The sequence below is a fragment of the Narcine bancroftii genome, chromosome 1, assembly GCF_036971445.1.
Source record: "Narcine bancroftii isolate sNarBan1 chromosome 1, sNarBan1.hap1, whole genome shotgun sequence".
NCBI classification, from domain to species: domain Eukaryota; kingdom Metazoa; phylum Chordata; class Chondrichthyes; order Torpediniformes; family Narcinidae; genus Narcine; species Narcine bancroftii.
The window spans coordinates 251,587,855-251,614,304 of record NC_091469.1 but is presented as its reverse complement, the minus strand read 5'-3'; the positions used below and the strand labels follow the sequence as shown (position 1 = coordinate 251,614,304).

Below are 26,450 nucleotides of genomic sequence, written 5' to 3'. Positions count from 1 at the left end.
TCAGCAAGGGAGTGGGACAGGGGAATTGAAATGGGTGGCCACTTTTCCTGTTCTTTGCTTATTCCTTTGAATAAGGGCTCAGGGCCGAAATGTCAGTAAAATATCGTTATATCCAATGGATGTTGCAAGACTGACTGAATTCCTCCAGCATTTCTGTGTGTTTTTACTACAATTACAGCATCTGCAGATTTTTGTGTTTCACTCTGTGGTTGTGTGGACACAAGCAAAGGCACTGGTCATGTGATAGGCAAAATATTGAGAATGAGAAATGCAGCAATGACAAAAATATTCCACTTTTATGCTTAAAAATGTGCTTTAAACATGGTATTACTATGCCCATACAGAAAGGGGCGTTTGACAGAGAGCTGCAAGCACACCCAGTCTTGGAGCATTGTCAGAATATCTTCCACACTGCTCTACCATCTAGTGGCTTATAGATAGCACAGCAAGAAAGGCAAGGTATGTGTAGTTCCTCTCCCCTCCCCTTTTCAGTTCTCCTCCCTCTCTTTGCCTTCCCTTCACCTAGCCATCCCTCCTCCCCTTGATCAATGCTGTCCCCTCCCTCCCTATCACCTCCTGCCTTTGCGACCACCCCATCCCCCCAACTCTTTTGATCAGACACCTGCCGACATTTTTCCATACTTGATGAAAGGTTCAAGCCTGAAACATTGGTTATGTATTTTTAACCGTCGCTCAAAGTTATTAAATCCAATCTTTCTAAAGATTACCTCTAGAGTTCCTCACTGAGAATCTCTGGTGTCAGAAATAAACAGTGTTGGTGGGTATTAAGGTAGGAGAGCCAAAGTTTGATCACAGAAAGGTAGGGGAAGAGGTAGAGATGTTTCAGGATTGAATTCTAGAGTTTGAAGATTAAAAACTCTAATTGTTATTGCCCATCCTGTGACAGAAATAGAAGGGATGTAGCAGAAGGCAGCATTAGCAGGGCATATAGAGTTTAAGGTTCTTTGGAAACTAGTGATGGAGGATTTTTTTTCATGTTGCTGGAGCAGCTATGAGTAATGGCTTACTGTGGGTTTCCATGTTGCTCACAAACATGAATAGAACAATTGTCATCAATAGAGGATGAGCAAATGTAGGTTCCTGGGAGTCACTATCTCAGAAGATCTTTCCTGGAACCAACACACCAATGGCATCATGGAGAAAGCCTCTACTTCCTCAGGAGTTTGCGGAGGAGCTAGTGGAGTTGTTCAAGTGAACCGGTACAGACTTGAAGGGCCGACATGGCCTGTTTCCGTGCTGTGAACGGTTATATAGTTATATAAAGGACACCGAGTTTCTCCAGCTTTGTGTTTTTACTTTTTTCCCCCCCACAAGCTAAGTGTAGAGTAGGGGTGGCCAAACTTGCTAATGCAAGAGCCACATACAACAAACTTCAGATGTTTGAGAGCCGCAGACATGAAAAGATATTACATACAAGTTTTTTTATTCTTACATGCACAATGATGTTACACTGCTCACCCAACCTCTGAGCCAGGCAAGCTTATCATCCTTGCCGGTGTCAACGAGCCATGCTTCCACCATGGATGGAGTCCCAGGCTCAAGGGCCTGAATCACCCCAAAGCAACAGCTGTTATATTCATTTCCAGCGGTGCCATTTCCTCACTCCCCATTGTGACAGATGCGGCAGGTATTTACAATGAAAAATTCCATTGTCTTTGAATCATTTTCCCCTGTTCTAGCTCTTCTCAGAAGTTCAGCAGCTATACATTGTGAGGTGCCTGAGGAGATTCGGTATGTCACTGAAGACTCTCATAAACTTTGATAGGTTTACCATGGAGAGTATTCTGGCTGGTTGCATCACTGCCTGGTATGGAGGCACCAACTCTCAGGACAAGAGTAAACTCCAGAGGGTTGTTAACTCTGCCTGCGACATCACAGGCACCAGACTTCACTCCATCGAGGACATTCATATGAGTCAGTGTCTTAAAAAAACAGCCTCTATCCTCAAAGACCCCCACACCCTCACCACCCAGGCCATTCCCTCTTCACTCTGCTACCATCGGGTAAAAAGGTACAAGAGCCTAAAGATGAGCACTCAACTGCACAAGGACAGCTTCTTCCCCGCTGCCTTCAGATTCCTGAATAATCAATGAACCAAAAACACTGCCTTACTTTTCGTGCACTATTATTTTTTATAGTAATGTTGTAAGATGGTGATAATCTGAATGTTTGCTCTATGACACTGCTACAAAACACTAAATTTCATGACTTGTTCATGACAATAAATCCTGACTGAAAAAAGTTCACTGGCTCATTTGTAGACAATATCCTGTGCTGATAAACTCTTGGCAATGTTGCACTAATTACTTTGTTCTTACTCTCTGACTCCCCTTTCAGTTGATTCTATCCAATTCCCACCTTAATTATTTAGTGTAAAGGGTTGACCTTTTGCCAATTTTGATTGGTCTTCCTGGAAAAATGGTTTGCAGAATATGGGAAGTGGTCCACCCTTCTCTCCTCCTCTCTGCAAGCTCATGCCATGGGCCATTAAAGTCGAGGGCTACATTGTAACATCTTGCTTTGCAGATGTTATGCCCATTAGAACAAAACCCATTCAGGGCGTTGCAATGATTTGCGGATCAGTCTCTAACTGTACATGTGCCAGCAACTTTCTGCTTGCTGAATGAAGGAGGAAAGACATTGTTTTTGGTTGGAGGTGGGAAGCTGTTTGGAAAAAAAGTTCTATATGTTATGTCTAGTCCAGTGAGAAAAACAGAGGATAAAAGAGTGTGAGGGTGATAACACACCAATAGCACTATGACACCAGGCTGCATCAGAGGACTGATTGGCCAGGGAGAAATCACGCCTTTCCAGGATCAAGGACAGGAAAGAAAGTCTTTGGCCACACCTGGAACTCACAACGACATGACATTTCATCAACTCACTGAGAAAATAACAACAGATGAGCTCATTTTTAATGGCACCCCAGGACCATGCCCCTCTTCTGCTTGACTTTGCAGACTGTGGAGTCCCAGCCAAACCCTTGGAATGTCACCACCTGCTCCTTGTGTCTCATGGGGACAACAAGGTAACTTAATTCCCATCCCAGAGACCAAACACCCCCGGTTTTAGACATAGCTAAGGAAATCTTCCTCCCCCTCCCATCCCCGGTGTACCCTGTCTCTTTACACAGAAGTTTTGTAGCGATTACCTCTCATTTTTCTGAGTTCCAGAGAATTTAGTTCCAAACTACTCAAAGCACAATCTGCTGGAGAAACATAGCGGGTCGAGCAGCATCAGTGGGAGAAAAAGAATGGCCGATGTTTTAGGTCAGAACCCTTCATCGAGGTTGAGAGCATGGAGAAGAGATAGCTTGTGAGGGCAGGGTCGGGGGGGGGTGGGTGTAAGGCAGATTGGTGAGTCAGGGAACAGTGAAGGATAATGGACAGAGGCAATTGATTGGCAGATGCCAGATAAAAGGAAGTGAGAGGGAGGAAGATACCAAGAGGTCAGCTGGAGGAAAACGAGTTGCTCAGGGTGGGAGCGGGTGATCAAAGGCTGCCAATGGTTGAAATGGAGAAGGTGACTGAGAGAGAGACCAGATGGAACTGAGGTGGGGAGGAACAGAATGCAGAGGGAAAAATGGGGCAGAAGAGGAATGAAGGGTTCCAGCCAGAAAAATCCACCATTCTTTTCCACCCGCCGCTGCCGCTCGACCCGCCGCTGCCGCTCGACCCGCCGCTGCCGCTCGACCCGCCGCTGCCGCTCGACCCGCCGCTGCCGCTCGACCCGCCGCTGCCGCTCGACCCGCCGCTGCCGCTCGACCCGCCGCTGCCGCTCGACCCGCCGCTGCCGCTCGACCCGCCGCTGCCGCTCGACCCGCCGCTGCCGCTCGACCCGCCGCTGCCGCTCGACCCGCCGCTGCCGCTCGACCCGCCGCTGCCGCTCGACCCGCCGCTGCCGCTCGACCCGCCGCTGCCGCTCGACCCGCCGCTGCCGCTCGACCCGCCGATGCCGCTCGACCCGCCGATGCCGCTCGACCCGCCGATGCCGCTCGACCCGCCGATGCCGCTCGACCCACCGAGTTCCTCCAGCAGATTATTTTGCTCCAAGTTCCAACATCTGCAGTCCTTCGTGTGTCTCTAAACTACTCAACATCTCCTTACACAACAAATTATTATTCTTAGAATCTTTCACAGCACTCCATCTATGGGAAGTACCATACTTAAATAAAGGAAGACAAGCTGTACAAGTGTGGCGTCATCAAGGCTCTGAACAATGAGGATTCCTTATTCCTGATTCAAGTCCTCTTCTAATAAATGCCAACATACCATTTGACCTCTCAGTTGAGCTTCAGTGACTTACATGCAAGCTTGGCCAGGTCCTGTTGACCATCAGGGAGCAGATTTAGGATGGAGATGAGAAGGAGCTGCTTTTCCCAGAGAGGAATGAATCTGTGGAATTCTCTGCCCAAGGAAATAGCAGGGGCTGCCACACTAAATATGTGCAAGATGTCTTAAATATACCTACTCCACAATCTAACCACTTCCTCCTTCACACCCCATAAACCTTCCATTTTTGAGTAAGAATTGGGAACTCATGATTCAGCTGCACAGAGCTTTGGTGAAAACCCCATTTGGAGTATAGTGTGCAGTTCTGATTACTCAGCTATGGGAAGAACATCAACATATTGGAAGGTGTACAGAAGAGATTCACCAGAATGTTGCCAGGCCTGGTGCTCAAGATACAGGGAGAGGTTAGGTCTTTATTCCTTGAAATGTAGGAAGCTGTAGCGAGGGGTAGGAAAGGGAAAGAAATCAAACAGAGATTTATAAAATCATGAGGAGCTTGGATAAAGTGAATGTTCAATGATTCTAGAACTAGAGGGCATAGCTTCAAAGTGAGAGAGGAGACATTTAAGAGGGACGCAGGATGCTTACCCACCCCCCCACCTCACACTCAGAGGATGGTCTATATCTGGAATGAGCTGCCAGAACAAGCTGCAACATTCAGAAAGCATTTAGAATGGTGTATAGATAGGATGAGCTTGGAAAGAATATGGAACAAACACAGGCAAATGGGACTAGCTGAGAATGCCAATGTAGTCGGCATGGACAGGTTGGGCCATGTTCTGTCACTGAAAAGAACTTGGAATTGTACAGCAATTTGGTACATTGCACTTCACACACAAACATGGCTTCCAGCGATGAAATGACTATACTGCAAGAAGTTGTTTTATGTCCAGTGGTCTTGTGTGCATTTTACAGACCAACCCAGTCAGCGAAAATGGGAACATCACCTTGATTTATGTCATGCAGGCCTGTCACATGATACAGCTGAACTCCCTTCCTCTGGACCTGAAGCCAAACTGGAGAGATTAAGGTGAATTTTCCACCAAAAGTCTTTGTAACTTCATAACCATGGTTGTTCCACTGCAAAGGCAACAAGAAAAAAAAATCAGGAGAAAGCATAAGAAAAAGAATACAGTAAGATTGCTGGACCACATCTTAGCAAGCCATCCCTCTCCCTCCTTATACAAACAAGAAGGAAAACCTCCAGTCATCCCGCCTGCCCCGTCATCCCCCATTACACCAAGGAGATTTGAAAAAAACACCGAGAGCTTCCACAATCTCCACCCTTCCTTCAGGTGTTGCCAGTTGTTCAACAAAATCTCCTATTTCTACCAAGGCAGGGGCTAAATATTGTCGGGAACTTCCACCTTTCTCAGGGATCTCTCCCTGGTTCAACCATACCACAATTTCAGTCTCAATACAGGGCCCCATTCTGAAAGGTCAGTTGACCATTTCTACCCATTACAATCCAGCATCTGCAGCCTTTGTGTCTATTTTTCCCCACAACATCTATTCTTACCATTTTGTGGTTTATAGAAAACATTTAAAATTAAGAATCCAACATTTTAAAATAAAAAGAAGAAACCAGCCTCTCTTGGGATTGATGTCAATGAGGTATATGAAGTTACTGGGTCCTGCCAGGGACATCATGCCCAGGCACTGCCAGCTTTGACTCAGTTATAGCCACATCCTTCCGGACCTTCTCTCTAACTCATGTTTGGTCTGAGCAAGCATCCATTTAGTTCTTCTCTTTTGGGCTCAAATTAGGAGCAGAAGACCACTTGAGGTTGCTCTGCATTAAAGATTATGGTTGATCTGACTATAACCTCCCACCTACCTGAAGTAACCTTTCGCCTGCTTGCTTTTAACTATACATCACCTGTGTCTTAAATATAGTCAAAGACTCTGCTTTCAATGCTTTTTGGGGAAGAGTATTCCAAAGATTAAAGACCTTCTGAGAGAGAAATAACATTTCACCTCAACTTGGTCTGAAATGATAGTCCCTTACTTTTATATTGTTTCTCCTAGTTCAAGGTGCTCCTCTCAACTGCCACAGAATTTTGTACTTTTTAGCTGCACAGCCAAGATCAGCTCCAACTCGGTCTATAAGTTCACTGACACCACCACCATAGCTGGCTGAATAACTGAAAATGACAGCATAGAGGATGGAGACTGAGAACCTGGTTGAGTGGTGCCAGAACAATCTTGCCCTCAATGTCACCGTCCAAGAAGCTTCTTGTTGATTTTAGCAAGGAGAGTTGAGGGACCTTACACCTGTCCACCTTGATGGGATGGGGGTGGAGAGGGTCAGAACCGTCAAGTTCCTGGGAGCCTACAGTTTCAGAAGACCTCACCTGGAGCCAGCATTGAGGCAACTGTGAAGAAGGCACACCAACGCATCTCCTCTCTAAGGATATTTGTCATGTTTTCAGGTGCTCTATCAAACCTCTACAGGTGAGGGTGGAAGGAATACCTACTGGTTGCTTCACCGCCTGGTTTGAGAATTCAAGTGCAGAGGAACACAGAAGGTGTTGTTGTGTAAGTCCATCAGAGACTTTGACCTCCCACCCATGGCAGACGCTACCATGTGAGACGCTGCCTCAAGAAAGCAGCCAACCATAAAGGACTCACAACACTCTGGTCTCAACCTCACTGCTATGTAAGGGTTTAAAGTCTAGCACCTCTATGTTAAAAAACAGCTTCTTTCCAACCGCTATCAAACTCTTGAACATCCCCTTGTAATACTGATCAGGGTCTGCTCCAACACTGCACAAGTGCAAACAGCTGTTTTGTGAAGTCACTTCCCACCTAGACCCCCAAACTTGGATTACTATGAATATTATACATCTTGTGTATTTATTGTCTTTTTTTATTTAATCAAGTTTACAATTATGGTTTTTTAAATAAGTACCCATTTTGCTGCAGTAAGAATATTGGTGCAGATCTACATTGTACAGGACAGCCATTCTCAATGGGGGTGGTTGGGGGGGGGGGGGTCACAAGCACCCCTTACCCCTCCCTATGGCACAGCCACAGCTCATTTAAGGAAGCATGGAATGAAATCATAAAATATTTTTAATGTATTTGGTTGGAGGGAAGTACTGCTTCATGGGGAAGGGGGTCTATAAACTTTAAACAGAGTCTCAAGGGGGCCATAGCAGGAAAAAGGTTGAGAATGGCTGGTTTAGGACAATAAACTCACTATCAATCAAGTCCCCTTTCACCCTTCTAAACTCCAGAGGATACAAGTCGAGCCTCCTCGACCTTTCTCGTAAGACACCATGATCCATTATACAGCACCTACAGGGATCACGGGTGCCGGAAATGTGAATTTTCCAGTAGACAGTGGCTTACTCTTCCAATGCCAAACTAACACACGTAAATTAAGAAAACAAGAGTGCAAAATGTAAAGTAATTTGAAAAGAAAACCAGTATTGTAGTCTTTAATTATGTAAAGTTCACTTTAATCAAGTATTTCCTGTAACTTATAAAAGTTAAATATAAATTAGAACCCCGGTCACTGACACTGTAACAGTCTTGCGCTAACCAGGCTGCAATCATAATCAACCCCCCCCTCACCCCCAAGTTTACAGATAAAGCCTTACAAATATACTTAATAGTAATAAAGATATTGACTCTTACTGGGCAGAGATAGGGAGACACTTTGGGAGAGTCACCCCAGCAGCAAGCAGCATGCGGCATCAACCTGGTGTCCAGGCCAGACCATCAGTGCAACTTCCCCTTGCTGACAACCCAGCTAATTTCCACGCTAGTGTTCTGGTCAGGCCCTCGGCTCATCCTGACTCACCTCGACACCAGTGTCCTGGTCAGGCCCTTGGTTTCACCCACTCAACTTCACGCCAGTTTCCCAGTCATGCCTTTGGCGCATCTTCCATTAAATTGAAATCCGGTCATGAGTGCTGCAGTTGAGTTGCACTAGCTGCTATTAACCCACCTCTTCCAAGTTTACAGATAAAGCCTTATTAATATACCAATAAGGATAAAGACTCTTACAAGGCAGGGATAGGGAGACACATTGGGAGAGTTGCTACAAGGGCGAGTGGCACCGGCCAGCTCTTCATCCTGGGCACCACCAATTTATTCAAGCACAACTTTATTGAAACAGCTGCTGAGGGTGGGACACAACCAGGGCACTCCACTGGCTTCCAAGGTGTTGTGATTGTGTGTTGCTTCAGAGAACATTTACTTTTACAATTTTAAAAAACTTTTATTTAAAACTTTATTTATTCTTATTTACTTTCTATTCATTTCCTTGATATTTTTTGCCAGTTGTTCATGTTTCTTGTTGATTGAGTGCTGAGTATTGGGGATTTTACTGTGTTAGTTTGATAAACCTTCTCTAAATGGCTCCCAAAATAGTAACTTCCTTCCTTTAATAATGAAACCAATAGGGACAAATATATTGGGTGAATGCAGAGTCTTTCCCCCCCCCCACCCCAAGAGTTAAATCTCTCCCCCTTCACCCCAGTTTAAGGTGAGAAGGGAGAGATTTAACAGGGCTAACATTTTTTTTCTCCACTTAAGAGTGGTGGGTATATGGAATGGGCTGCCAGAAATGGTGGCTGAAGTAGGTACCATTATAATGTTTCAGAAGAAAAATTGGACAGAAACATGGATAGGATGTGGACAGGGATATGGGCCAAACACAGGCAGGTAGGACTAATGGACTAGTGTGGGTGGGACATTTTGGTCACGTGGGAACGTTGGGCCAAAGGGCCTATTTCCACACAGTGTGGATTTATGAATGTGTCCATGGTTTTCCTGATGTGGTCTCAGCAACACCCTGCACAAGTGGTCAGAATCCATCTGGGGAACAAAACTTGTGCTGGTACCATGTCCAGGATTACACATGCAGTCAGATTCCTACCACATATCTCTGCCCACAGCTTGTTCTTCAAGCCCAATACAAATTCACCTTGAGCATGAGTCTTCCATGGAGAACATCTATGATTCAATTGGCTGGTTTTGATCACTGCCCTTTTGAGCTGATGTGTCTTACCAATCTTACCTTGCCCTTAGTCATTGAAGGAATGACTTTGTAATATTATTGCCCATTGGCAATGGGAAAAATTCCTAATTCAAGCCTGTCTTCAGCAGGACTATCAAGGCTTAAAACTCAGACTGTACAAGATCTGTTTTCTATTGCAAATCGGGAGAATAAATGCACTTCACTTGGCACTAGATTGCTATTAATACATAGAACATTACAGCACAGTATAGGACTTTCAGCCCATGATGTTGTCCTATCCTTCATAAATCTACTCCACAGCAATCTAGCCCTTAGCCTCCCTCACACCCACAACCCTCAATATTTCTTGCATCCATGTGCCCGTCAAAGAGTCTTCTGAATATCCCTATTGTACTAGTCTCCACCACCCCCTGGCAATGCATTTCAGGCACCTACCACTCCCTCTGACATCTCTCCTTAGTTTTCCTCCATTCACCAGATGTTTTCTGGTATTTGCTATTGTCTACCCTATCAAGGCTTCTCATAATCTTATATAACTCTATTAAGTCGCCTCTTATTTTTCGGTGCTCCAAAGAGAAAAGCCCCAACGCTGTCAACCTTGCTTCATAAGACATGTTCATGAGACATGTGGCATGTTCAGTTTTATATACTCAATCAACCACATTCAGTGGGAGCTCAAGATCAGGGCTGAATAATAACACTACTACAACAAGGTCAACGCTAGATGCTTCCCATCTCGAGTGCTCACCGGGGTGATGTATCCCAGAACCTCACTCTTGAAGTGTCGCTCTCTCACTTTCGTAGCGCAGTAGCTCTTGTGCTCCCCCACAATATCTCTGGCCTTTGGGTCTGTAACAACAAGGCCACGATCCTGAACTAAATATTTCGAAGGTTCTGCCTGGCCAAAATTAAAAAAAATCATTAATGTTTATAACAGTCTCTATGTGCAGCAAAAGACAATGCCATTGCACCATTTTCGTTTTTAAAACTGTTCTTTTCTCCAAACGTAGCATTAATTCACTTACTACTCTCAACACTGTTGTCTTATTTGTTATTATTACGCTCTGCTGCATGTGTTGACTTGCCTGGAAAGCACTCAAAACAAAGTTTTATACAGTACCTCAATACATGTAACAATATGCAATTTAATTCAATTCTACATGGGCCAACCACTGCTCACATATGATTAATGGCCATGGTTTAGCAATTATACCTGCTGTAAAGTCACTAATTTTCAACCAGGTACCAGTTTGCGTCATTTGACAATACGTCAAGGACATGAAGCAAGTTCAAGTGAGGTCGTGGAATCTTTAACACCTATCCAAATCTCCCTAATTCATATTCTTTGCTGTGTATTGAGGGTGTGCGCCATGGTCCAGAAAAACATGGTTTCATCTGGTTACACACGTTCAGCCACATGATAATAAACTTGAATTTTAAAATCTGATCCACAACATGCTATCTCAGTAATCGTAAAGCAAAAAGCAGCCAACTCTGATAATCTGCAAAAGAGAAAACTCTGGTGTTTTGCTGAACATTAGGGGCTGGCACCTGCAGAGAGAAACATGGTTAACATTTCAGATCAATTAACTTTTAACAGGGAAAGCTTGGGGCACCGAATTTACCCAGTTCTGACAAAAGCTCTTCAACCAGAAACATCAACTTCGTTTCTCTCTTCACAGATGCTGCCTGACCAGCTGATTCTGTTTTTATTTCACCTTTGAAATGAAAGTCAAAATAAACCAGAACGAAAGAGGTGTGTCTTGTGCATCATATCACAATCAGGGCCACGCTTTCAGGTAAACTCAAAGCCACAAATCTCTTATCTAGTGCTGCTAAAAAATAAAAGGTGGCAGGGTTGACATAGCGCAACACCTTTACAGCACCGGAGATCGGAATCAGACTGGGGCTTGAATCCCGCACTCTCTGTAAGGAGTTTGTATGATTTCCCAAGTCTGCTTGAGTTTTCTCCAGGGTTTGCTGGAGTTTCCTCCCACCGTTCAAAACATACTGGGGGGGAGTGGAGGGTTTAAGGTTATGGGGTAATAAATAGGGCGGCACAGACTTGTTGGCCGAAGCAGCCTATTACCAAGCTGCATGTCTAAATTTAAAAATTAAACAAAAAAAAAACAAGCCATAGTGGAATATCCCCTTTAAATGCAACCAGAACTTTTCCTGGCAGCAACACAAAAAAATTAAACATGTTACAGGGAAATATCAGGACAGATAGCCAGAAGCCTTTGTCAGAGAGTTATTCAAGAAAGTCCGCAGATGTTGAGGTAGAGTGCAATTCACAAGTGTGCTGGAGAATCTTGGCAACTCAGTCAGGGCAATAGGGCAATCAATGTTTTGGGCTTGGGCTCTTCGTCAGGTATATGCAAAAACAGGGAAGCACCTGAATAAAAAGGTGGGGGGGGGGGGGGAGGAAGGAACAAGGACAGGGCAGGCAGAGGAACATATGCCAACAATTAAGAGGTGGGAGGGTAGAAGAGAAAGAAGCTGAGGTGATGGGGGGGGGGGATAGAGAAAGGTCAAGGGTAGCTCTCAGAAAGGGTAAGGAAGGGTAGGACGTGGGAAGCTGCAAGAAATGAGACAGGAATAGGGAATTAGAGAGATTCAGGAGAAGGAGGCAAACAGAAATAGGAGAAAGTCAATGTTGACACCATCTGGTTGTAGGATGACAAGACAAAATAAAGGATGCTGTTCCTCCAATTTGTGGATGGTCTCGTTCAGAGAGATGTTTTAAGGAGAGACTGTAACGAACCAGGCCCACTTGTTACACGCGGTCAGCAGGGCAGCCGCGGCAAAGATGGTGGCACACATCCCTCTCTTCTGGTCCACCGGAAGTTGGTGTGTGCGCTTGTGTCAGTGTGATGCAAGCAGCAGGACGTATTCACGGTCTGACTCTCGGCCCGAGAAGCAAGCCCGCATGTTTTAAATAAACATTCCGTTGCACTACCCAAGCTAGCAGCCTGTATCTCCAATCTGTACAGCCACTCTCTCACAACTCGCAGCAAGACTTTCAAAGGAGGATAAAAGCCAAGTAATTTAAAGGAGGCAACTTCAGAGTTGAAGGTCAAAGAAGCCATAGGGTGCAAGACTGTTCAGGGGCCAAACCTCCAACACTCCATATGGTCTCGCATGTTATTACCTTTTAAATACTGAAGAGTCCAACGTTGTCCACTACCCACTTCTTATCCACTAGCCCAACAAGGTGCAAATTCAAGTTTATTAGCAACTAACTGTGCATTATACAACCAGATGAAAGTGTTTCTCCAGACCAAAGTGCACACACATAACATATACTGTATACACAAAGATACAATTTAAATATACATATGAATTATTTACTCGGTTACAGGATTTGTACACAAAATAAATATATGCACATAATTTTCTCAGTTTCATTTTCGAGTGACCCAAGGTTATCCTTTATTAATCACACAGCCTGTGGGAAGAAGCTGGCAGACTGGATTTTGATTCTCCTGATGGTAGTGGGTCAAAGATACTGTGTGCTGGATGGAAAGGGTCCTCAATAGTTCTTTTAGCCTAGTGAATGCTGTCAATAGAGGAGAGGGAGACCCCAGTGATCTTCTTGGCTATTTTGATGATCCTCTGTATTGACCTGGCCTGATTCTCTGCAGCTACTTTCCCACAGTGATGTAGGTAGACAGGAGATGCTCATTTGTGCTCCTGTAAAATGTTGTCAAGATCAGGGTCAACCTCATGAGGAAATACAGGGGGTGCTGTGTCTTCCTGACCAATGAGGAGTTATTGTGTTTCACCTCTTCACCACCTCTCTTGACATTGGGAGAGCATTCACTCTGTGGTCCAATGACACCATCGAGTACACCACAGCCACAAACCTAGCTCCCTTTCATCTCATTCTGCCCATCCTGATCTATTTACCAGACCAAAAACAAAGTCTGAACCATCCCATGAGATCCAGACTTTATTCTTCAAGAATTCTTCCTCCATTTCAGAATTTTGCTCCTTGACCTCAGACCCCAGCTCCTTTTTTTTAAATTTTTTTTTATTTTTAACACTATAAACCATATTGATCAAGATACATACATTTCCTTCTTAAATATATAGTGTCATTTTCTCCCCCCCTTCCATCCTCCCCTCCCTCCCTCCCTCACCTCCCCTCCCATTTATTTAAAGTTCAAAATATAAGATACATTAAACCCGTCAAACAATGTTGTCACTCAATAAAAATAAACAAGAAATTCCACTGAGTCAGTTCTTTTCATTCTCTTCTCCTTCTGTCATTTTAGGAGGTAGATGTCCAGGGTAGGTTTTCTCTATTGTGATTCATGTATGGCTCCCATATTTGTTCAAATATTGTAATGTTATTTCTTAAATTATATGTTGTTTTTTCTAATGGAATACATTTATTCATTTCTATATATCATTATTGTATTCTCAAGTTATCTTCTAATTTCCAGGTTGACATAATATATTTTTTTGCTACAGCTAGGGCTATTATAACAAATCTTTTTTTGTGCTTCATCCAAAAAATTTAATTTACTTAGGAGGAAGATCTCTGGGTTTTTTGGTATATTGCTTTTTTTGTGATTTTATTTAATATCTGGTTTAGATCTTCCCAAAATTTTTTCACTTTCTCACATGTCCAAATTGCATGAATTGTTGGTCCCATTTCCTTTTTACAGCGAAAACATCTGTCAGATACTGTTGGGTCCCATTTATTTAACTTTTGAGGTGTAATGTACAGCCTGTTTATCCAGTTATATTGTATCATACGTAACCTCATGTTTATTGTATTTCTCATAGTTCCGGAGCTTAACTTCTCCCATGTTTCATTCTTTATCTTTATGTTTAGATCTTGTTCCCATTTTTGTTTAGTTTTACCATTTGTTTCCTCGTTCTCCTTTTCTTGTAGTTTAATATACATGTTTGTTACAAATTTTTTGATTATCATTGTGTCTGTAATCACATATTCAAAATTACTTCCCTCTGGTAACCTCAGACTGCATCCCAATTTGTCCTTCAAGTAGGATTTCAGTTGGTAGTATGTCAACACTGTATCGTGAGTTATATTATATTTATCCTTCATTTGTTCAAAGGATAATAATATATTTCCCGAAAAGCAATTTTGTAAAAGGGATTAGCTGATTTTGCGTCAGTATTAGTTTTGGTAGTTGGTAATTTGTTTTATATCTTTCTACATGAATCTTCTTCCAACTGCTGAGCAGATGATGCAATACTGGAGAATTCCTACATTGTACCAATTTTTCATCCCATTTATATAATATATGTTCAGGTATCTTCTCCCCTATTTTATCTAGTTCTAATCTAGTCCAATCTGGCTTTTCCCTTGTTTGATAAAAATCTGATAGGTATCTTAATTGTGCAGCTCTATAATAATTTTTAAAGTTTGGTAGTTGTAAGCCTCCTTGTTTATACCATTCTGTTAATTTATCTAGTGCTATCCTCGGTTTCTACCCTTTCCATAAAAATTTCCTTATTATTTTCTTTAACTCCTTGAAGAATTTCTCTGTTAAGCGTATTGGTAATGTCTGAAATAAGTATTGTATCCTTGGGAAAATGTTCATTTTAATACAGTTTATCCTTCCTATCAGTGTTAGTGGTAAGTCTTTCCAATGCTCTAAGTCGTCTTGTAATTTTTTCATTAGTGGATAATAATTGAGTTTATATAGATGGCCAAGCTTTTTATTTATTTGTATACCTAGGTTTCGCATTGCTTGCATTTGCCATCTGAATGGTGATTCTTTCTTAAATTTTGAGAAATCCGCATTATTCATTGCTTCACTTTTATTTGCGTTAATCTTGTACCCCGACACTTCTCCATATTCCTTCAATTTCCTATGTAATTCTTTTATTGATATTTCTGGTTCTGCTAAGTATATTATAACGTCATCTGCAAATACACTCATTTAATATTCCTTGTCTTTTATTTTTATCCCTTTTGTTTTATTTTCAGTTCTTATCAGTTCTGTTAGTGGTTCTATGGCTATTGCGAACAATAAGGGAGATAGTGGGCATCCCTGCCTTGTTGATCTGCTGAAGTTAAATTATTTTGATATATATCCATTTACTGTCACTTTCGCCAATGGCCCCTTATATAATGCTTTAATCCAATTAATATATTTCTCTGGTAAGCTGAATTTTTGTAGTACTTTGAATAAATAATTCCATTCTACTCTGTCAAAGGCCTTCTCTGTGTCTAAAGCAACCGCTACTGTTGGAGTTTTATTTCCTTCTACTGCATGAATTAAGTTAATAAATTTACAGATATTGTCTGTTGTTCATCTTTTTTTAATAAATCCAGTTTGGTCTAGATTTACTATTTTTGGTACATAGTCGGCTAATCTGTTTGCTAATAGTTTAGCTATTATTTTATAATCTGTGTTAAGTAAAGATATTGGTCTATATGACGCTGGTGCGAGTGGATCTTTCCCTGTCTTTGGTATTACTGTAATTATTGCTGTTTTGCATGAATCTGGTAAGCTTTGTGTTTCATTAATCTGGTTGATTACTTCCAGAAGGGAAGGAATTAGTAAATCTTTAAATGTTTTATAGAATTCTATTGGGAATCCATCCTCTCGTGATGTTTTATTGTTCGGTTTTTTTAAATTATCTCCTGTATTTCTTCTATTTCAAATGGTTTTGTTAATTTATTTTGTTCCTCTGTTTGTAATTTCGGTAGTTGAATTTTAGTTAAAAATTCATCTGTTTTGTCTTCTTTCCCTTCGTTTTCAGTTTGATATAATTGTTCGTAGAATTCTCTGAAGTTTTCATTAATCTCCGTTGGATTGTATGTGATTTGCTTGTCTTTTTTCCTTAATGCCAATTCCATTCTCTTAGTTTGTTCTGTCTTAAGCTGCCACGCTAGAATTTTGTGTGTTTTTTCTCCTAGTTCATAATATTTCTGTTTTGTCTTCATTATGTTCTTCTGCACCTTATCTTTGTAGTGTTTCAAATTTTATTTTTTTATCTGCCAATTCTCTTCTTTTAGTTGTGTCTTCCTTCATTGCTAATTCTTTTTCTATATTTGCTATTTCCCTTTCCCACTGCTCTGTTTCCTGATTGTAGTCCTTCTTCATCTTAGTTACATAACTTATTATTTGCCCTCTGATGAATGCTTTCATTGCGTCCCATAGTATAAACTTATCTTTCACTGATTCTGTATTTATTTCAAAGTACATTTTAATTTGTCTTTCAATTAATTCTCTAAAATCCTGCCTTTTAAGTAGCATGGACTTTAATCTCCATCTATACATTCTTGGTGGGATGTCCTCTAACTCTTTTGTCAATAACAGAGGTGAGTGGTCCGATAATAGTCTAGCTTTATATTCCGTTTTCCTAACTCTCTCTTACATGCGAGCTGATAACAGGAATAGGTCTATTCTTGAGTATGTTTTATGTCTTCCCGAATAATATGAATATTCCTTTTCCTTTGGGTGTTGTTTCCTCCATATATCCAAAAGTTGCATTTCTTGCATCGATTTAATTATAAATTTGGTTACTTTGTTCTTTCTGTTAATTTTTTTCCCAGTTTTATCCATGTTTGAATCCAAATTAAGGTTATTAGTATGTTCCCTTGCGTGTCTGCTATCTTCAAAAAGATATCTTGCATAAATTTTTGATCTTCTTCATTAGGTGAATATACATTGAGTAAATTCCAAAACTCCGAATATATCTGACATTTTATCATTACATATCTCCCTGCTGGATCTATTATTTCCTCTTCTATTTTGATTGGTACAATTTTACTGATTAATATAGCTACTCCTCTTGCTTTTGAATTATATGATGCTGCTGTTACATGTCCTATCCAATCTCTCTTTAATTTCTTGTGTTCCACTTCAGTTAAGTGTGTTTCTTGTACGAATGCTATATCGATTTTTTCTTTTTTCAGTAAATTTAACAGTTTCTTCCTTTTGATTTGGTTATGTATTCCATTAATATATAAAGTCATATAGTTGAACATAGCCATTTCATACTTTGTTTATCTTTCCTTTCCGTTTCCTCATCTTCACCTTTCCTTCTTATCCATTTCTGCTTTCTTTTTTTGAACACATTATAAGACAACATTTCTAAAACATAAAATATTTCCATTATTCTCCTATCTAAAATTCCTTTAACCCCACTATCCCCTCCCCTTCTTGAGTTGCCCTTTGTCCCTTGTCAGGCAACCACATCTCCCCTCTCCATTTGGATTTGCGAATTCACTGACAAGCGTCAACTGATTTCGCAGTGACCGTAATTCTTCCCCACCCAGCCCCCCCCAGAAAAGATTTTAATCTTCATATATAACAAAGGTCACTCTCTTAATTCCCCCCATACTTCCTTTCTTCCCCTTCTTAGTTCTTACCTATATTTTTTTTATATATATATATACATGCACACATACATATAGTTTGTGGTAATTTTTGTTCTCGTTACATGTCTTCATTTCTCTGTCTGTTTTGTAGTTCTGCAAATTTTTGTGCTTCCTCCGGATCCAAGAATAGTCTGTTTTGCTACCCTGGAATAACTATTTTAAGTACCGCTGGATACTTTAGCATAAATTTATATCCTTTTTTCCATAGGATAGTTTTTGCTGTATTAAACTCCTTCCTCTTCTTCAGGAGTTCAAAACTTATATCTGGATAGAAAAAAAATTTTTGACCTTTGTATTCCAGTGACAACATACAAAATGCTGGAGGAACTCAGCAGGTCATACAGCACCCATGGAAGTCAATAGATAATAATCATTTTGGCCTGAAACTGAGTACATTGGATAATGAAGCTTTTTCTTCCTGAACACTTTGAGTGTATTTTATGGATTTTGGGCTGCTGATTACAGAAATCACATTAATTTTTTTTCTATCATACAACCTATTTTTGTGATTTCTTGTCCTATTTTAAGTCCACTTTAAGGATACAAAACTATGAAATGCAACATGTTGCTGAAAATTCATTTTCTGCATTTGCACACGGACGACTTCCCTGCTGATCTTGGTGCAGTCAGTGACAAACATGGAGAAAGATTTCACCGGGACATTGTGACCATGGAAAAGTCGTATTGGGGCAACTGGAAGCCATCAATGCCGGCCGACCGTTGTTGGACACTGACACGAGAGGCATCAGACGCTGAGTACAAGTAAAAATCAGCGGAAAAACATTTTTAGTTCAGTTAAACTAATGCAATGTGTCAACATTATTATACAATTAAACATCCGAAATTCAATAAATGCCAATTTAATGTTTCTCCAACTTCCTACTTGATACAGAAAGTCTGCAATTATTTTTGTGTTTAGTTTGAAGTTGACCATCATAATCCCCATTATTTTTCCAGGAAGCAAACCTTTTGAAAAAAAAAAATGCTGTATCTGTCACCTTCCACAGATCCTGCCTGACCCACGGAGTTCCTCCAGCATTTTGCATGTTGCTCCAGTTTCTCAGTATCTGTAGTCTCTCTTGCTTATCTCCTCCTTGATCCTCAACACCAGACCACGGGTCCCAGTGCTGTAATACTGATCCTTGACCCATGATCTCAATGCCTTCTTACACCTGATTTGCCTACCAGAACAAGGAAGAGCCACTGGGCACCCCCACGTCCCCTGATAATCCTCCGCTATCAGTATTCAACGATGATACTTGAGTTACCTTTGGGAAAGTGAACCCAAGGAAACCACCTGGTCCAGACTGAGTACCTGGCTGAGTACTGAAAACCTGTGCTGACCAACCTGCCAATGTATTCAATGACATCATCAATATCTTACTCTGGCAGGGCCATGGTACCCATCCATTTCAAACAGGTCTCAATCGACTTGGCGCCCAAGAAGGGTGTGGTAACCTGCCTAAATGACTGCACACCAGTGGCATCACATCCATAGTGATGAAATGTTTCGAGAGGCTGAAGCATGTCAATTCCTGTCTGAGCAGTGACGTGGATCTGTTCCAATTTGCAGTTTGTTTACATTTCTCTTTTTGGTATACTCATCTTTTCTTGAGAGTTTTTTTGCATTGCTGATAAGTGGAACAAGCTGCCATCTAAAGTGGTAAATGCGGGCACATGGATGGGAACGGTCTGGAGGATTATGGACTGGGTGCAGGTCAGGGGGACTAGTTTTGGCATAGATTATCAGGGCCAAATGGCTGGTTTTCTGTGCTGTATGGTTCCTGCCTGGTCCGCAGGAAAAATAATCTCAGGGTTGTGTGTGATGTCTTATGTGCACTCCGACACTAAACCTGAATTTGGAACTTTGACCACACTTCCTGGAGTCCAGACCCTGTCTCCAACCCAGTGACCTCAGACCCTTGACGACAAACTGAGGACTCCAAACCATTAACCCCAGCCTCCGGCTTCTTGACTCTGATCCCCGACCACAGATCACTGACGCCAGCTGCTTGGCTGCGGACCACTCCCCGACCCTGCTCAGAGCCCAGGCCTTCGCCCGGTCCCGGTCTCGGGCCTCAGGCCCCTCTCCCCGCACTGACCTCCTGCTCAGGGCTCCGGGACCCCGGCTTCTTCACGTCTTTCTTGGATAAGGTGGCCCCGGTCAGCAAGAACGGCAACGCCGCCAGCCAGCACCACCTCATCTTGTTCCGCGAACTACTACCCGGCGCTAGGACCCAACGGCTCCAACAGCTCGTTAAAGGGGTCGCGGTTAAAGGGGTGGGAACAGAAGGAAGTGTTTGGCCATCTCCGCCCGCTGGACGGGAGATGCGTCCAACGCGGTGATCGGAAGCGGCGCGGAGCCTCACGGGTGACCCGTCCTGAGTGGGTGGTGAACATGTCAATCAAGAGGAAGGCGGAGCCTGCGGCTGGACAGCACGTGATTCGCTGGGTTGGGTTGGTTGGGTTGGGTTGGGACATTCAAAGGCGGCAGCGTCTTCTGGGACTAAAATTGTAATGGATAGAGCCTGACCATCGCGTGGAGCCACTGGAGGGTTGGGGCCACTGGAGGGTTGATTCCCCTGGGAGAAGCTGTTGGTGGGTGGACACTGATGAGAATCAAAGTGTTGCAGATGTTGGAAATCCAGAAATAAAACCTGAATGCTGGAAACACTCAGCAGGTTTGGTGGCATCTGTGGAGAGAGAAGCTGTCAGTATTTTGAAGAGCCTGCTGCAATTTAAGCTTTGCAAGTGTTCCTGAGATGGGAAAAATATTATACGGTGATCCAGAATTCACCACTAAAATTGCTACACAGATTTGTAGTGTATTGGTTGGTGCAATGGTGTTACCATTGTTTGCGGTTGGGTTCGAATCTGCCACTCTCTGTAAGGAGTTTTTTTTGTTCTTCCTTACATTGAATAAGGGTTCAGACCCAAAATGTTGGTAACATATCTCCTATGGGTGCTCTTTGACCTGCTGAGTTCCTTTAGCATATTTGTGTTTTTACTTGAATGTTCTTCCTGTATTCACCTGGGTCTCCTCCAGGTGCTCTGGTTTCCTCCTGTACACCTAATAGCCTGAATGTGCCTCAGAAGCTAAGCAGGCTCAGGCCTGGTTGGTACTTGGAAGGGAGACCGCCTTGCAACACCAGCTACTGTAGGTTTCTATGAGGGGTGCTGGACAAAGTGGCAACTCTCTGCCTGCCTTAGGGTGGGCAAAAGTCAAAGAATTTCATGTATGTTACATTCTAAATGTTTACCTTTAGTATGTTAATTGGTCATTGGGGTGTATTTGGGCAGGCACGTAGCCTGGGAGGGTCTGTCACCCTGCTGTATCTCTAAATTAATCAAAACAAAATTTGGTACAGGAGGGAATTGGAGATGTATTTAAGAAAGAATGATTACATAATTCTAAGAAGGGAGTGAGTTGAATAATTTGTTCAGAATGAGCACAGAGGACTGGATGTGCTATCTCATTGCCAGATTCCCCCCCAAAAAATAAAGGAATTTTTAACAGCAGTAAATTAGTTTGTGAAACCCTAGACTCTGAATCATCTCAACATAATTTCACCGCTTGATGGTAACTACTTCTTTCTTAAAAGTATGAATATAGTAATTAAGCTTAATTGTTGGAACATATGAAATAATAAAATTGATGATTGCTCTCGACTGGAAACATAAAGACCGTTATGATTATGAAATACTTTACCCCATGTAGTGGGGTAAGGATAATTTACTGCACTATGGTCTCCCAGTTGGAGACTGCCTTAACCATACATCATTGTCACCATTAATGCTATGGGAATTGTTGTGACTAATGTGGTTGTTGCACTGGCCTATTCTTGTGCTGACCAAACGTTACTGAAATGTTGCAATTTAGATTCCAAATGCATAAAAATCAGCTGTGAACTGAGCAAAAATTCCAAATCAAACTTTAAAACATGGTACTTATCCCCTTTTTGTTCTTTAGTGCACAGCATAGGGTAGATAAAGAAATGTTCGTGTGATCCTGAAACTCGTACAAAGGTTTATGGAAATGGAAAATGGGCACTGAGCACCCTCTAGTCCCTGGATGATCTGACACTTCCAATTGGTTTCTTTTGGTTATAGAATGGACTAGCCTACATCTGATTTATTGCTTGGATTGATTCTGTTCAAGGAGCCCAAAGGATCACTTAAATTGAGCATCTGCTCAACTCTGTCAACAGCAGAGGCAACAAAAGGTGAGATGGGAAAGGGGTGATTCTCTAATCCAAATATTTCTGCAGCCGCATTTCCAATCTATGTGTCTGTTGGTGAGTGTTAATTGTAAAAGTGGAGGCAATTGGAGAATGGATGCTGGAATATAGAGCAAAAAAAAAACACTGCTGGAGCAACTCAGCAGGTCAGGCAGCATTGCTTGACGTTTCTGCATGAGTACCCCCAGCGGTTTGTTCTTGATAAAATTATTGAGGACCCCTACCGTCCATCACACATGATCTTTGATGTGCAGTACTACCATCAGGAAGGAGATACAAGATCGTCAAAATCAGGACTACCAGGCTGGGAAATAGCTTCTTCCCACAGGCTGAGAGATTGTTGTACCCTGTAACCTTGGATCCCTTATCAACAAAATGAGTAAATTATTCAAAAGTGTGTGTGGTTGGGGGGGGGGGGGGTGTTGCAGAGAACTCTATTTTATCTGGTTGTACCTGTTGTCATATGATAATAAACTTGAACTTAAAAGTGCAGACTTCCATAACCAGATTGTTGACCTGAGGGTTGAGGTTGGGAGCTGATACCAAAAGTGGAGAAAGGTCAATTGAAATATGTCACAAAACACTAAACCCAAATTTTTAATTCAGAAAATAATGAACTTTTTCTATTTTCTGAACCTATTAGTATTGAAATCAATACTTGACGCCTGACTTTGCCAATAATCCCTCATTTTAAAAAGTTGGGTTTAGAAATTAGATTAGTAATTGATGTTTATTTTTTAAAAATCGGTAACATGGATCATACATATCTTGTTTACTGTTATGTACCCTCTGTAATTTTATTTTACTTTTACTTAATCATTATTTCATATGTATTATGTACATAATATTTCTCTTAAAAAAACAATAAAGAGATTGGAAAAGAAAATAATGAACTCCAGAGATCAGGATGTGACAGATGTACTAGGAGGGAACAATTGAAGGGAAGAGACTGAAACAAATGGGAACATTTTAGCAACAAATTAAAAATGCTGGAGGAACTCCGCATCCTTGAAAAGCAATAGGCAGCTGATGTTTCGGGTCTGAGCCCTTCATCAGGAGCCAGGAAAAACAGGCAGACGCTTGGGGGAGGATGAGAGGAATGGGCAAAAGGGAGGAGTACAGGAAAGGGGAGGATACAGGTGAGAGGGCAGAGGAGAAAGAAGCTGAGAAGTGACGGGAAGAGAGGATCAAGGGTAGTTCTCTGATAGGAGAACGAAGGGAAGGGATTGGGAAGCTGGAGGAAGGGTGATGGGATAGGGAAAGACAGACCAGGCAAGAGGGTTAACGGAAATTGGAGATTGCTGTCTGGTTCAAAACAGAATGCAAGGTGTTGTGGCCACAATTTGAGGGTAGCCTCAATTTGGCAGTATGTGAGGCCATGGACAGACATGGTGTTTTGGCAATGGTGTATGGAATTAAAGTGGTTGTCCACTGCATTCCTCTGGATGCTGCGTGATTTGCTGAGTTTTTCCAGCACTTTTGGGTACTGCACGAGATCTTAACTTTTGCAGATTTTCTTACTCACCTTAGTGGGTTGTTTGAAATATTTGAGAGAAGGTTAAGAGTTCCTATAAACCCTCTGTGACTATAATATTTATTTATTTTAATATTTTCATATATGTACTGCACATATGTATTGTATGTCTGTATGTGTGTTTGCAGTGTTTTGCACTGAGGACTGGAGAATGCTGTATGGCGAGTTCTCCACTGGTCACTGAGACAGAGGTGCACCAAAGAAGAAGTACAAGGACTGCCTAAAGAAAGCTCTTGGTGCCTGCCACATTGACCATCACCAGTGGGCTGATATCGCCTCAAACCGTGCATCTTGGCGCTTCGCAGTTCGGCGGGCAGCAACCTCCTTTGAAGAAGACCGCAGAGCCCACCTCACTGACAAAAGGCAAAGGAGGAAAAACCCAACACCCAACCCCAACCAACCAATTTTCCCTTGCAATTGGTGCAACTGTGTCTGCCTGTCTCGCATCGGACTTGTCAGCCACAAACGAGCCTGCAGCTGACGTGGACATTACCCCTCCATAAAGCTTCATCCGCCAAGCCAAAGAGAAAGAAAGAGAAAGACATGTACAATTGGATGATAAATAAACAAACTCTTAATGCTCTTTATTGACTGCAGTTCAGCATTTAACACCATCATTCTCTCAAAACTAATCAGCAAACTCCAAGACCTGGGACTCAACACCCCACTGTGTGTAAATAGATCATGGATTTCCTCACCTCCAGACCACAATCAGTGAGGATTGGTAAGAACATCTCCACAATCTCCATCAGTATCAGAGCACCACAGGGCTGTGCTCTTAGCCCCGTGCTCTACTCACATTACACCTATGACTATGACTCGGTACAACAATAACACCATCTACAAATTTGCTGACGATACCACAGTAGTGGGTTGTATAAAGGAAGGGGATGAGTCAGCGTACAGGGTGGTGATTGTAAACTTGGCTGACTGGTGCATCAACAACCACCTCGCACTCAATGACACCACAATGAAGGAGATGATGGCTTTTTTTATAATTTTTAAATTTTTCATACTGTGAACCATATCAACCAAAATACATACAAACATTTCACTCTTAAATATACACAGTGGCATTTTCTCCCCCTTTTTCCCCCCTACCTTCCCTTCCCCCCTTCCCTCCCCCCTCCAAAACCAATAAACATTCAACATATACAATAAAACCATTAAACAATGTCATCACACAATGAAAATAAACAAGAAAAATGTGTCATCTTCTTTTACACACTGGATCAAGTCATTTTGTCTTATCATTTTAGCGGTGGAGGTGCAAGGTAAGCCCTCTCTGTTATGTTCCATGTACGGCTCCCAAATTTGTTCAAATAATGTGACTTTATTTTTTTAAATTATGTTATTTTTTCCAATAGAATACATTTATTCATTTCCATGTACCATTGCTGTATTCTCAGGCACTCTTCTGATTTCCAAGTTGACATTATACATTTTTTTGCTACTGCTAAGGCTATCATAAATCTTTTTTGCGCTTCATCCAGTTTGAGGCCTAATTCTTTACTTGTATTACTTAGAAGAAAGATCTCTGGATTTTTTGGTATGTTGTTTTTTGTGATTTTATTTAATAACTGATTTAGATCTTCCCAAAACTTTTTCACTTTCTCACATGCCCAAATTGCAAGTACTGTTGTTCCCATTTCCTTCTTACAGTGAAAACATCTATCTGACAATGTTGGATCCCATTTTTAAAAAAACTTTTGGGGTGTGATACATGACCTGTGTAACCAATTATACTGTATCATGCATAACCTTGTAATTATTATATTCTTCATACTTCCAGAACATAACATTTCCCATGTTTCATTTTTATCTTTATGTTTAAATCTTTTTCCCACTTTTGTTTGGGTTTATAGCTTATTTCATCATTTTCCTCCTCTTGCAGTTTGATGTACATGTTCATTATACATCTTTTAATTATCATTGTGTCTGTAATCACATATTCAAAGCTGCTTCCTTCAGGTAATCTCAGTCTGTTTCCCAATTTATCCTTTAAGTAGGCTTTCAGTTGATAGTATGCAAACATTGTACCATGAATTATTCCATATTTGTACTTCATTTGTTCAAATGTTAATAAATTATTTCCCAAAAAACAATTTTCTATTCTTTTAATTCCTTTTCTCTCCCATTCTCTAAAGGAAATGTTATCTATTGTAAAAGGGATTAGCTGATTTTGCATCAATAATAATTTTGGTATTTGGTAATTTGTTTTTTTTCCTTTCTAAGTGAATCTTCTTCCATAAATTGAGTAAATGATGCAATACTGGTGAGCTTTTATATCGTACCAGCTTTTCATCCCATTTATAAAGTATATGTTCCGGTACCTTCTCCCTTATTTTATCTAGCTCTATCTTAGTCCAATCTGGTTTTTCCCTTGTCTGATAAAAATCTGATAAATACCTTAATTGTGCTGCTCTATAATAATTTTTAAAGTTTGGTAACTGCAAACCACCTTGGTTGTACCTCTGTTAATTTATCTAATGCTATCCTCGGTTTCCCCCCCTTTCCATAAAAATGTCCTTATTATTCTCTTTAGTTCATTAAAGAATTTCTCTGTTAAGGGAATTGGTAACGATTGAAGTAAGTATTGTATCCTTGGGAAGGCATTCATCTTAATGCAATTTACCCTCCCTATCAACGTTAGCGGTAATTCTTTCCAATGTTCTAAGTATTCCTGCAATTTCTTTATTAGTGGCTGATAATTTAATTTGTACAAGTGGCTTAAATTATTATCTAACCTAATACCTAGGTATCTGATTGTTTGTTTGCCATTTAAATGGTGATTTTTTAAATTCTGCATAGTCTGTGTTACTCATTGGCATCACTTCACTTTTATTTGTGTTGATCTTGTACCCTGTTATTCCTTCAATTTCTTATGTAATTCTTTTATTGATATTTCTGGTTCTGTTAAGTATACTATGGTTTTCTTGCAGTTGGATAACCATGTTGAAGAAATTTGGGGGGCATCCGAGACACTCTAGTATTTGCCAAAGCCCTC

General features: G+C 41.4%; 1 protein-coding gene across 4 annotated transcripts in view; it reads right to left on the bottom strand.

The window, feature by feature from the left end:
* The window catches only part of chid1 (chitinase domain containing 1), a 98,849-nt gene extending 78,807 nt beyond the window's left edge, over window positions 1-20,042 (bottom strand). For 2 of the 4 annotated variants that reach the window (XM_069895065.1, XM_069895074.1), the window contains exons 1-3: window positions 19,774-20,042; window positions 10,052-10,201; window positions 5,261-5,393 (exon numbers count right to left, since the gene is read on the bottom strand). In XM_069895065.1, the coding sequence (XP_069751166.1) occupies window positions 5,261-5,393; window positions 10,052-10,201; window positions 19,774-19,875 (385 nt within the window). In that variant the 5' untranslated portion in view covers window positions 19,876-20,042. The remainder of the gene's footprint in view (window positions 1-5,260; window positions 5,394-10,051; window positions 10,202-19,773) is intronic. The other 2 variants (XM_069895057.1, XM_069895082.1) reach the window with 2 other exon arrangements.
* Between the last annotated feature and the right edge of the window lie 6,408 nt (window positions 20,043-26,450).